Genomic DNA, 12,669 nt, shown 5'->3' with positions numbered 1-12,669 from the left:
GGTGGTACTAGTGAACTCAAAATTCTTCCAACAGATATCCAACATTCAGTAGGCTGCCAGAAAAAAGAATGGTGAAATATATAGAAGGCATTGGAAAATAGAAAGCAACTTTCATTAAAAGGCCCGTAATTTTCCCGTAAAAGCAAAAAAAAAAAAAATCTAGGACACTGGTAACTAATAACAACGTTTAATTAAATCATTAGACCACCATAAGGTGAGTTACTTAGTTTTTTATATTGAATCCACGTATAAACTAGAATACCGTTATTATTCCAAACTAAATCCTAACACACACAGATGTTTCTATGGCTTCTCTATAATATCAAGATCGTGAGAAATAAATAGTAAATCTGTTAGCTCATTGTTATATACAATATTTTTGTTAAAAGTGTTGATTTTACTTAAAATAGGTTTTCGTTTCATTTTCATAGTTTATTTAATTATCATTATTAAAACATCATGCAATTCCATTGAACACAATTAAAGATAAACATTTGCAGGTGTGTCCACCAAACATTGCCCCAGCTATGGTAGCCACTTTGAACCATATAATTACCGAGCCGATTGTCTCATTTCTGCTAAAGTAGTTGAAACATGACTTAATTTTGAGGTCTAAGATTTTTTTTATTTTTAATTTTTGAGAGAAAAAAAAATTGTTTAAAAATTACATATAAATCTGACTTCCGGTTACCGCAGTTTATTTTTATTTTTTTTTGGGGGGGGGATTGAAAAAACAACCGCTTGAAACTTTTTAACTCAATCAGCTCCTGTTGCTTTCCTCGAGATTTAAGTTCTTTGTTAGTTGAACGTTGAAGATGTGTTCCCATTTTGTGTATATGTCGGTCTATCTGTCAGTAAATTTGTGGCCAGCATGTATCTGAAGGTAAAATATATTATTAACTCATTAATTTTATATTTCATTTACGCGTCACCATAGAACCCATCAAGAAAGTCAACTAAGCACATTATTGCTCCAAATTTATACATTTTTCTCATAATTGCCTATTTATTTTTTATTTACCAGCTGTCAACGTAGTCCGCTACCTTGGGCTTTACCTTGACGGAAGACTTACATGGAACCCTCATACTCGACTTAAGGAGGACAGAACTCAACAGACGCTTCCGACCACTGAAAAGACTACTCGACAACAGATCAAAACTCACTCTGAACAACAAAAGACTTATATATGTAAGTATATTAAAGCCAGTCTGGGCTTATGGCATCGAACTGTGGAGGTTCAACCAAGCGCTCAAATCTGCAAAGGATCCCAGGTCTTGCAATCTAAAATTCTTCGCTCTATAGTTTGACGCTCCTTTCTACGTCACCAATCAAACCATTCACACAGACGAACATTCCTTTCGTCTCACAAGTTGCTGAAAACACGTTACAGAAGTTTCCATCTTAACATTCAAACACATCACAATCCACTTGTACAACATCTATCTTCCAGATCATCTCCAGACAACACTTCCAGACGTCTTAAAAGACAGTGTGGCCTCGCGATCTCCTCTCTGATGAAGAGAGTCAGTAGGAAGTAAAATGTTTTTTGAGTGTTACCGCTGGGTAACTTCTCCACTCTGTAATTCTGTTATTTATTGTTAACATTGTTGCTTATAACGCAAAATGCGTTGATTGTAACTAAATAAATTATTAAAAAAAAATAATTATTTATTTATTTATTTTTAGTATTTATTTTTTAATTTTAAGTAGTGTTCCTCCATCCATGTGAGCTTAGTCTTTTCAATTAACTCATTATAACAATAACAAGAAAAATAAATTATTACAACGTTTCAGTCATTATTAATTAATTTTTTGCCTAAGCAATGATCATCTTCAAGGCTTACTCTGATTAATTAAAAATTGTTCATTGATTTAATCACGTAATTAAAAACAATACTTTCATTATTAATATTATTATTATTTTATACCTAGCTAGCATAAGAACTGTGGGCTTACTTCCATACCGTGAAGATTACCTTGTCTCTAGGTAGAACATTCGACAAAAAATTAGTACAAAATAAGGGTAAAATAATTTCAATTCATTGGTTGAATCAACCAGTTACCAAGAAAAAAAATGGAACAGTAATCTACACAATAAATAGAGTAATTGCTAGAAACATTCTTAGTAACATTTTTTGAGGTTTCTTCTAAAATGAAATTTTGAAGAAGTCTAATAAGAATTTAAAATTAAAACCACAAAAAGTTTATTGAGAGGATGTTGTGGTTTATACATAAACCACATACATGTGGAGAAACGGGAGGCGTTGAGAAGAAAGGCTGCTCTGCCGACAAAAAAAAGGGGGAAAAGTACAGCAGAAAAAGGAAAGGAAGGACAGTTCATCTTCAGCATCCTCCGCTCCCGATAATTTGGTAATGACCAGTGGCGAGAGTGACATTGAAGAGGAGGACGATGATTTTTGTATTGAGTGTAAGGGATATTTTTATGATAGGAAGGGCCCAAAATGCGATTGGCTTCAATGCATAACATGCAAGAGATGGCTACATGAAATTTGCATTGCCAAAAATGTTAAAAATTAAACAAAAAATGTCTTTTGTTCGGTGTTCCTTCCCCTCAGTGTTTAATGAGAATATTTTGCTGTTTACCTAACATTAAATTTGTAATTTTTTCTTTCTCAATTTATATCTTAAGATATTGTTGCATCTTCCCCCGCATCAACTGGCATCTTCCCCATATGATGGGGGAAGATGCCAGTTTTGACAAATTTCATTCAAATGCATTTTTATCGGTTTTGAATTTAATTAAATATACTAATATATATATATAATTAAAGAAGAAAAAACAACCTGGACGTTGATACATTTGGTGTTGTTTTTCGATAACCCAGTTTCCTACAAAACGGAAATAAGTGTTGTGTGGCATCTTCCCCCCACTTACCTTATATATATACGAAAACACATGATAAATTCTATCAATTGTAATTAAGTTTAAAATAATAATAATAATAAAAAATAAAATTAAGTGACGGCAGGAAAGATAGCTGTGGAATTAAAAGAGTGACAGATCATTGATTCCACAAATGAAAGAGGTTCGGCAGTTATAGAAATAAGAGCACTTTACAGAAATAATGCATTTTCAAAGATCTTGCAATCATGATAGGAAGGATGTGTTATAAAACAGGACTAAAGATGTATGAAGATTCAAATTATTCGATTAGAATGATTCAGAGGTGAACATTTTAAGGGGGTTCAGAGAAATCAGGAGCCAAGGTCCTTTAAGGGCTGTAGAGTTCAGAGAATTATTAACTATTGAGAATGTCTGATTAACACAAATCTGAACCACCAATTGAGACATTTTTAACCCTGTTTGACAATCAAAGAGGACAATACTGAATTCAGAGTAAATATTTCGATATTCCTCTCAATCTAGTACTTTGCACGCTTAACTAGAGAGTAAATAATGAAAGTTTTGGAAACCCAGAATCCCAGCCTTTCGATAAAAAGAGAAATAAGAAAATTGGTAACCAATTAACAGCGTCTAGCGATCTTGCGGTTTAGACGGAAATCAATAGAATGCTGTTAAACTTATTGAACCAAAACAGGAATTTCCCTCAGATAACTTTTTAAATAAAAGAATAATTTTCGCAATATTTTACAAAGAAATCGTAAAAAATAGAATAATTAATTTTGATAATTAAAATCAAAAGTTAATAGATCATGTTGTTGTTTTTTTAACTGTATAGTCTCGTTTTGACGGCATCCCTAGCCAGCCAACCATTTTGTCCCGGTTATCTGAAATAACCAAAAAGTGCCATGATGAACGTTACAGGTGCGACAAATTTTACTTAAAAACTAAATTTAGATTACAATTTCAGCCTTTCTCGTAAATCTGTTTAGGTCATCAAAGAACAGTATACGGTCTGAAGAAAGAGGCTAAATCATTATAGGCTACGGGCACTGTGCAGGCCTGTGGTAGTTCAGGTTTCGTCGATACTGTTTCTTTCCGAGTCGTTGGCATTTACCAACCCGTTAGTTAGTAAGTTGTCTAGAAGTTTTTGTGCTATCCGTACAGCATTTTATAGCGGAAAAAGGACTATTCGCAGTGGCTTATTTTAGGAAACCTGCAACTTATTTATTGTAGTCTTACTGGCGGCCTTCATGCACAGAGGACAAGCGTTAATCAGTTTAAGATCTTGGTCAAAGATATACATACAAAAGTCTAGAAAACTTAAGCTACTGATTTAACCGTCGGGTAATCTCTGAAAATTAGGAAGGCCTGTCTTAAGTTCAGTGTAATGTTTGGGGCCCCAATTTGGTCATTTATTTTTATTTTTTAATTTAAGGCGCATCAACATCTGAAGTTACATCTCTGATAATGGATGAAAGTGCATAAACTGTTAGGAATACCATAAACTTGCGTGATAAGACGGATAAAATAAAAGATAATTCCCAGTACTGCCAACCTAAACACATTCTCAATATTAAAGTATTAATTATATTCCATATTTAAAAATAAGTAATAAAAGCCTATTAAATGGAATTTCAAAATATAATGTTTATTCAGAGAATCAAATCAGTCACTTGGCCACGTTTATTCAAAAATTTTGCGTGGTTTAAGATGAATTAAAGTACCGCTTTGCGTAAGTAGCCAGCGTAATAGAATGACTGGGAGTAAATTATAGTTTTTTGGTTGCAAAAGTTGCAAATAATATGCAAACATTTCTCTTTTTTTCTCTTTTTTTTTTAAGATATTAAAATAATTTTCTAAAGTTACAATGTTTCAAAAAAAAACTCGTTGAGAGCGCCTAATTAGGCTAATTATATTAATTGTAGGTCACTGTAAGGAGCAGGTATCCTGTGTTTTTTAAGTCGCATGCAACATCTGGACAAGTATTCTTTTATTTATTAGACCATTGATGGATTATGCCAGAAAATACCCGACAATTATTCTTATTATTTATTCTCCATTTTTTGGTACATTTTGTACCAAGAAGCAATAGTTTTGTGTTGTGCGCAAGATCTTTCCAAATAATAACAAGGAAAGGGTATTAGCTCAGTGTACTGGTTTCCAACGCGACAATCCTGGGTGTTGTTTGTAACGAGAGAACTACGTCCCTAGAGCCACACAGCACACTGGAAAAAGCTTCGGGCGCCAATGAATTCAGTCGTTGACGCGCCTTAATTTAAAAAATTAAATAAAATGGGTAATTTAAATTCTTACAGCTGTTTTAGACTATTTATTTTAGAGAAATATTCAAATTAATGTAAAGTGTGCCTAAAACAAAGTTTAACAGATTTTTTTGACAAAATTATAAAAGTGGAAAATCTGTTGTGATACATCCGGTTTTTATAAAATACGTAAAACACAATTTTTTAACGTTAGGGCGGAAATGGTACCTTAGAGAGAAGCCTACATATCTCAAAAGTATCCTAAAAAGAACTTCCTTTTTTTAAAAAACTATATACTTCAAGAGGAAACGTTTGACTAGAATATAGAGGATGTTGATAAACAATCAGCCTGATCTTGAGAAAGGAAAAACTAAGATAGTAAAAGTCTAGTTGTTGATAAGATATTATTTCTGAGAAGATTTATTCAGTAAATCTATGGGACCAGCAGCTGGAATCAAACCTGTGGTTTCAGCCTGGCAATCCAGTACGCTGACCACTGAACTAATCCCTACTCTATCACAACTATTTTTCACTAAATTATGGAAACGATAAACTTAGAAGAATTTAGACCATGGCTAAGGGTAATCTGGTGGCATTTGTCTAAAAATATTTTTTTAAGGGCAGATGGTACTCATTTGTTAAAATCTTAAATATATGTTATAAAAACAACAGTTACGATGATATAGCTCTACATTAAACTTCACAAACGTTTTTTTATAATACCCTGAAGAAGGTAGTAAAAATTACCGAAACGTTGGTATAAAGCAAAAAAAGTTGTTTTTATTTAAGACCGATTCACCAAAAATCGATCTATCAACAACGGTCGAAAAAAACCATAACCATTATATAAAAATTATCAAAGTTGGATGTTTTTCAACGTTACGCTTTTTTCGTGCAGTTTTTGACTACCGGACAGTTTTAATTATATATATTTAGTAGTTTTATTATATTTTGTAGTTTTACAGCCGTTTCTGCCCTTTTTCGGCAACGTTTTTCTCGCAATTTATTTTAGCTGGGTAAATACAAAAAATAACAGTTATAATGGAGGATTTGCCCTATATTATAAAGAAAATTTGGGAATTTTATCTTTTATAGAAAAAGTGAAAAAAATTGTCAAAGTTGGGTGTTTTTTAACATCGCTCTTTTTCGTGCAGTTTTTGACGATCAACTACCGGACAGTTTTAGAATGGAAAAAAATTAAAGAAATAAAAATAATAATCCCAACTTTTGGACTAATTATAATCAAATTATGGCTTAATATGCGCAATAAATTAAGGATTTTTAAAGATATATTTGGAACGAAGGTTTAACTCCGAATTAAATTCACAGATTTTATTTTAAGTGCATTAAAAATAGAAAATGATTAACAATAGCTTCATGAAAGTGCATTATATATATATAAAAAGTTCATTTGTATATAAGTGTATATATACATTAAAATGCAGCCAAGGGCAGTGAGGTTATGGAACAAGGCTGTGAGGTATCAGCTGACATTACAATGGAGGGGGTATCGGTGACCTACATATGCAACAACGAGTGGGAGAGGGTAGACAAAAGGCGTTTAAAAAAAAAGGTATAAATAAAATAGGGGTTAGGGTTGCATAGAAAGGAGCTATGCAGTTTTTGTTTTGTTCAGGTAGGAGACAGCGAACGGGGGGGTTATGTGCATAACGCAATAACACAATAAGCTCCTGGCCAAAAAGGAAAAAAAAACATTAATTCTTTTATTTGTACTATGCACTATTGTGAGATGCATATTAGTGTGTTGCATGTTTATTTAAAAATAAATAAAAATAAGGTAATATGTAAGTAATTTTAATTAAAGGAATATTTGCTGCTCTTTTTTATTTCGGCTGCAAAAGTTTAGATGCCGGCCTAGTGGAGTGAAGGTGGAAGTTGCAGTCAGAGAGGAGAAAATTCGTGAGAAAGAGAATGCATGGTTTTTAAAAGAGAAAAGAGAATTGAGTTGCAGTTCGGAGACTGTATAGCCCCCCGCACGTCCTTTCGTACTGCATAGGATGCAAGAAGCACCAACGCCGACATTTACTACCACAGCAGATCAACACATGGTGGGGATAGAAGAAGGAAGACTCCCCAGTAGAAGAAGAAGTAGAAGAAGATGGAGAGAGTGGTAACAGTGAGACAGACAAAGAGAGAATGAGCAGTTTAGGGGGATATCCCACCAGTAAAGGGACACAAACATCCAACGATACGAGCTAGCACGATTCAACGTTCGGCCAAGCTCGGCCTTTAAAACTTCCCCTCTCAGCCTGTTTCTATTCTCCCCCCCCCACTACTCCGTTACCAGTCTCTGTAGTTTATATTCCCTCCCCTATTTTATACCCAATATCTGGGCCCCCCACCCCGTTGGTACACTTCAATGCAGTCCGATGCACATTTGCAAGCAGTGCGTTCACTGGCGAGACAAGAAAGTTTCTAGACCCAACACTCTATACTAGAGAACGTTGTTTTTCTTTTTTCTTTTTTTTTCTTTTGGTTTTTTGATTTTATTTTTTCTTTTTTGGATGTTCCTTGAACGAAATCAAAGACAATCAAAAAATAAAGTGGTGTTTTAATTAATTATGAAGAGTTATTTCTAGAAAGATATTTATTTTTTTTATTGAATTAATTTATTAAATTAATTTTATGTTTTAATATCGTGATTTTTAATTTTTATTTGATGTTTTATTAAGTTTTTTTTTTGTTTTATTGTTGATCAAGAACTTTTTTAAATCAAGAACTATTTAAAAAAAAATTATACTGGACTTTTTATTTTTATAGTTTCAATAATTATAAAAGAACAATTTTTTCAAAGTGTTAATTAGTTAATTTTAAATTTAAACTAATTATTTTTAATTTAAAAAAAAAATTAAAAACAATAACAGTGAGTGAGTGATAACTGATGATAAGGATCATTCCGGATTTCGCCACACACCGGCTAGCGGTAAATACAAACCTTTTATTGTATTATTTATATTCTCTTATATATTCAAAGGTTTCTATTTACATTCCCTAATTTTTTGTGAAAAATAATTTTCTCGTTATTTCGCCCTCCCCAATTGCAAATAGTTCGCTCCTAATCTCGTGAGATTTTTAAGATTTATTATTTATATTGGAAGTTAAACAAAAATTATTTAATTAGCATTATTTTAGGGGCACATTTTGGATGTTTTAAAAAAAAAATTTAAATAAAATGGTTGTACCGGTCTTTTGATAGTAAGCCAGGGTGCCCTTTTGCTTTAAATGAAAGAAAGTGCAGTTAGATGTATTCAGGGCTCGAAATGAAAATTAAATTCCTGTTTAAAACCTGGAAAAATTATTTATTTCCTTTATTTTATCTTCCTTTAATAAATAATTTAAGCTTTAAAACTATTACTGGACTTAAATGTTATCTTAAGATGGCTTTTTATCTTTTTAAGCAAAGAAACTTTTTTAAAAAAAAAAAGAATCTTTTTTTCCATTGCTAATAGGCCGGAGGACTTCCCGAAGCCTTCCTCTTTTACGAACTGGATCAATAAACTGCATTTCTGGACCTATTCCCTTGGTTGCACCCCTTTTGGCCTCTTCTCTATTTTCTCTTCGCTCCTAGATTTTTTTTTTTCTCTCTTCCTCCCTTCTCTCCCTATCCCAGATGCAGCTGCAGCCCTGTTTCTCTACCTATACTACTACTACTACCACAATATTGCGCTAAAAAATTTTTTTTTATTTTTTATTTCTGTGTTAGTAAAGAATGCAACACCGTGCATTCTCTTTCCTTTCTCCTACTTCCTGAGAACTTACAACTCTTTACTCTTTCTCTCGACCTCAGTTTTCTCTTCAATTTCTCGTCTTGGGCTTAAGTTTTTCTTGTTTCACTTCTTCTCACTTCCTTTTCCGTATTTTTTCTCTCACTTTAAACATTAATTTGGTTTTTAAACGAAACATTACTAACTTTTTTTATGCTAAAATAAAACAAAAAAACTACGATAGGCCTTCATTTCTCGTAATTACAATTACCTTTTATTACAAAAAAACAAAAAACGGTACTTGCTTTATACCTAAAATTGTCTTAGGCAAAAATAATAATAATAAAATTAAATGTTTATTTTAGAAGTAATAAAAAATGTTTAAATTCTTACCGATGTTTTTTAAAACATAATTAGTTTTTATAATTAAGATTTGAAAAAATGGCCGGAATTAGGTTGAGAATTTTATTGAATCAATTGAAATAATTAACAACAGTAAAATATAGTGTGGAAAATATTTATGCCTTGAAATCGGAAATTAATAATTTTTTAATGAAATGCCGGTAAAAACTATAATCTTTAAATTCTTTCACTTTAAAACCACTAACTATAAGTGTAAGGAATTCTGAAACAATCTGATATCAATCAATGAGATAAGCTAAATTGAACCAGTTTTTTCAAAAATAAATTGCTTTAATCCTGCCGGTTTTTACCGTTTCCGCATTCTGGATCATCAAAACTTTGCGTGAAAAACTTGTCTTTTAAAACGGGTTAAAATTAATGAAAAAAGGAGGGAAATCAAATATCTTCTTTTTTTTTTTAATCTAAAAAGCTAAATATTTTTCTATTTTTTCCCCCTTCTAATGATTGAACTATCCGTACATTGTTCTTTTAATCGCGTTTTCTTATTAGTTTTGGAAATCTTAATTAAAAGTTTTGAAAAGTTTCCTTTAAACGATAAACATTTTGTAACTTTTTTTCAATTTTATCGTTTGATTTTTATTTAAATTATAATGAAAATTAAACAAAACAAAAAAATCAAATAATTTAATTAGTTCTTTCATTAAATTTTTTATTTTTTAAAATTAATTTATAAAAAAAAAAGGAGAAAAGATCATTAATTGAAACTAAATTGAGTTTAAATTTAAATAAATATTTCATTTTTATTTTATTTATTCTAAATAAGAAAACTATTTAGAAAATCAAATTGGGTATAATTCAAATAATAACAAAAACATTTAGTGATTTGTACGAATTAGCGTTATATCACAATGGTATAGTGGAATAAAGGCTGGCCAGTGATTTGAATGCGCGAAATTGTTTAAATAATTTTCAGTCTTTTGTCTTATTTTTTTGTTTAAAAATATATAAACAAATATTTTTCTGGAAAAATAAACTTTATTTATTAGAAAATTGTGTTAATAGAATACTATTAAGGAAATTTTGGAAATTCTGTAATATCTTTTATTATTATTATTAATATTAATCCTAGACGTTCCTAGTTCTTGATCTTTAAAAAAAAAGAGTAAAGAATAGCTGACAATGGGATGTCTGGAACGAAATCTTCGAAGTAATAGAAACGTTCTAGCATTAGTAATGGTCTAGAGAGAAAAATGTATTGCTAAAAAAATAAAAAATAATCAATATGAAAGGCCCACTTCCATGCAATAAAATGGAATATTACATACATATGTCCGTTATAATTCTTTCTAACAGGATAATAACGGCACTTGTTACAAATAAATGAGTACATCTAGACACAGTTAACAAACAACTAGAAACAAAAGAAATAAAAAAAAAAATTGTTTGTAAAACTATTTAAAAATAATAATAATAATAAATATTAATAGCTTTATTATATCCAGTAGAGTTTAGTTCTTTTTTTTTATTACATGAAGTGCAATAAACTATTACGTAGTTAATGTAGTTTCGATCATCGATAAGTTTATCGACAAATTTTAGTGATACTTTCTTATTTTAAGTTCGATGAATTCCTATTAGTTTAATTTAAATTATGAATTCGGTTATAAGAACTGAAGTACTGAACTGAAGATTTATTTTTTTTTCTAAGGCGCGTAAATTTATGAGGTCATGAGCGCCCGCAGTTTTTTTGAGTTCACCGTCGGCTTCCGTATAGTGTTCTATTTTTCCAGACAATACCATCACCGATTAGTTGAGCTGTAAGAAGCTCCCAGGAATAAAAAAAAAATCTAAAGGGCCAGCAGCTGGATTCGAACCCCAGCGTGAGAATCCCAGTATTCGCTAATCACTGATCCAATTCCTTCCCTTAATTTTCTTATTATTCTTGACAGATTTTTTTTTTTGGGGAATTTCCAGCAATCGGCAAAGTTTCTATTCCATTTAGTTTACTTAAAGAAGTTACTACAATTTATCTAGTTTATTCTAGTGCGAGAATTATTTCAACGGAAGATATCTAGTTCTACATAAAGTAGACAAAATCGTTCTCGCCGAGAGTTTACCATCTCAAATCCTGCACGTTGAGACCAGGTTTCTGATTACGGCAAAAATCAACAATTGATATAAAATTTTGAATGAACTTCATAGGAATTGAAATCAAGATTTTTTTTTCGCATCAAAGGCAATCAAATTCCTCGTAAGTTTTATAATAATCAAAATTATAGACAAGAAATTTTGCTAATCTGGAGAAAATATATCAGCTAACGATACAGATTCTACGCCGTCTATTAAAGAATTTTAACTCAATGCTAGCAAATTTGAGACTGTATTTAAAAATTGGACGCCGAACTATCTAGATTCATGTCTAGTATTACTTTGTATGTTTTTCATTATCAATTTTAGGCAATTAATAATAGTAAACACTCCTGAATATTTCTTGTAAGGATCTGGAAGTGATATCAGTCCAGAACATTTTAATTAATAATGTTAATTAAGGCGACAATGCGGTGGATCTAACCAGTAGATCAAAAAAATGTAGATGTGTTGATTGTTGTGTTTTACACGATCAGAATTAGATGGTAATTTATAGAGCGGCGCTCTCTCTAAGTCCAAAATCTACATAGATCTACAGCTGTACACAAATATATTTGAATTAAATATAACGTGAATTTTGGGAAGGCTGCTAGGTGGACTTAGTAAAGATCCGAAAGTGCCTTGATCAAGTCCAGGCACTCTGCACTTCCTAGGAAGATTTCGCTCCTCCTAGGAACCGCTACAGTTCCTACTGTTACGGGTTAATGTTGTTCTTAATGAGAGAACACTGGCAGGAGATCGACAGTGTACTGCAAAAAAAAAAAAAGGTTTTCCGGACTACTATAAATTTAGACGATGATGCGCTTTAAAAATTAAATTAATAAAAACGGAATATTGTTTCTGAGTCAGCGAAAAACGTGCCTTTCTGTAGAGGAGACTTAAAGAAATTTATGAATAATACAAAATTTCATTTAACTCAACAGTTTCACGGATTTTTCATTTATCTTCAGAAGAAAGTTTATTTAATCCTGCACAAGTTTCTGTCAAATATGAATATATAGGTTTCGTGGCCGTAAATTGTTAAACTTAGGATTCAAGATTGGCGAGAAATCGGTCAAATAAAAAACAAACTCATCTTCTGGCCAACGTTTCGACAAATATATTGTCCTCTGGATATTTGTAATATCCAAGCCCTGAAGAGGACAATATATTCGTCGAAACGTTGGCTCTTCTTAGACGAATTTGTTTTTTATTTGACCAATTCCTCGCCAATCTTGAATCCTAAGTTACTGTCAAATACTACCTGACTACTTTGAATATAAAATCTGATTGAAAAATTTACTTCTCTGAAGTTAAATAAAAATT

The 12,669-nt window shown here is 31.4% G+C and overlaps 1 protein-coding gene across 11 annotated transcripts in view; it reads left to right on the top strand.

Moving 5' to 3' along the window:
* Eip93F (Ecdysone-induced protein 93F) overlaps nt 1-12,669 on the top strand; it is a 356,990-nt gene that overhangs the window by 282,514 nt on the left and 61,807 nt on the right. The window contains exon 1 of one of the 11 annotated variants that reach the window (XM_074114099.1): nt 6,868-8,072. The exons of 9 other annotated variants lie outside the window; for them this stretch is intronic. In XM_074114099.1, the coding sequence (XP_073970200.1) occupies nt 8,031-8,072 (42 nt within the window). In that variant the 5' untranslated portion in view covers nt 6,868-8,030. Of the gene's footprint in view, nt 1-6,867; nt 8,073-12,669 lie in introns of those variants that run through there. One more of the 11 variants, XM_074114095.1, reaches the window with a different exon arrangement.

Source organism: Rhodnius prolixus, unplaced genomic scaffold (genome assembly GCF_049639745.1).
Source record: "Rhodnius prolixus isolate KJV_2025 unplaced genomic scaffold, Rpr scaffold_7, whole genome shotgun sequence".
Lineage (NCBI taxonomy): Eukaryota > Metazoa > Arthropoda > Insecta > Hemiptera > Reduviidae > Rhodnius > Rhodnius prolixus.
Note: the sequence above shows the minus strand (reverse complement) of the source record. Positions and strands in the feature narration are given on the sequence as shown.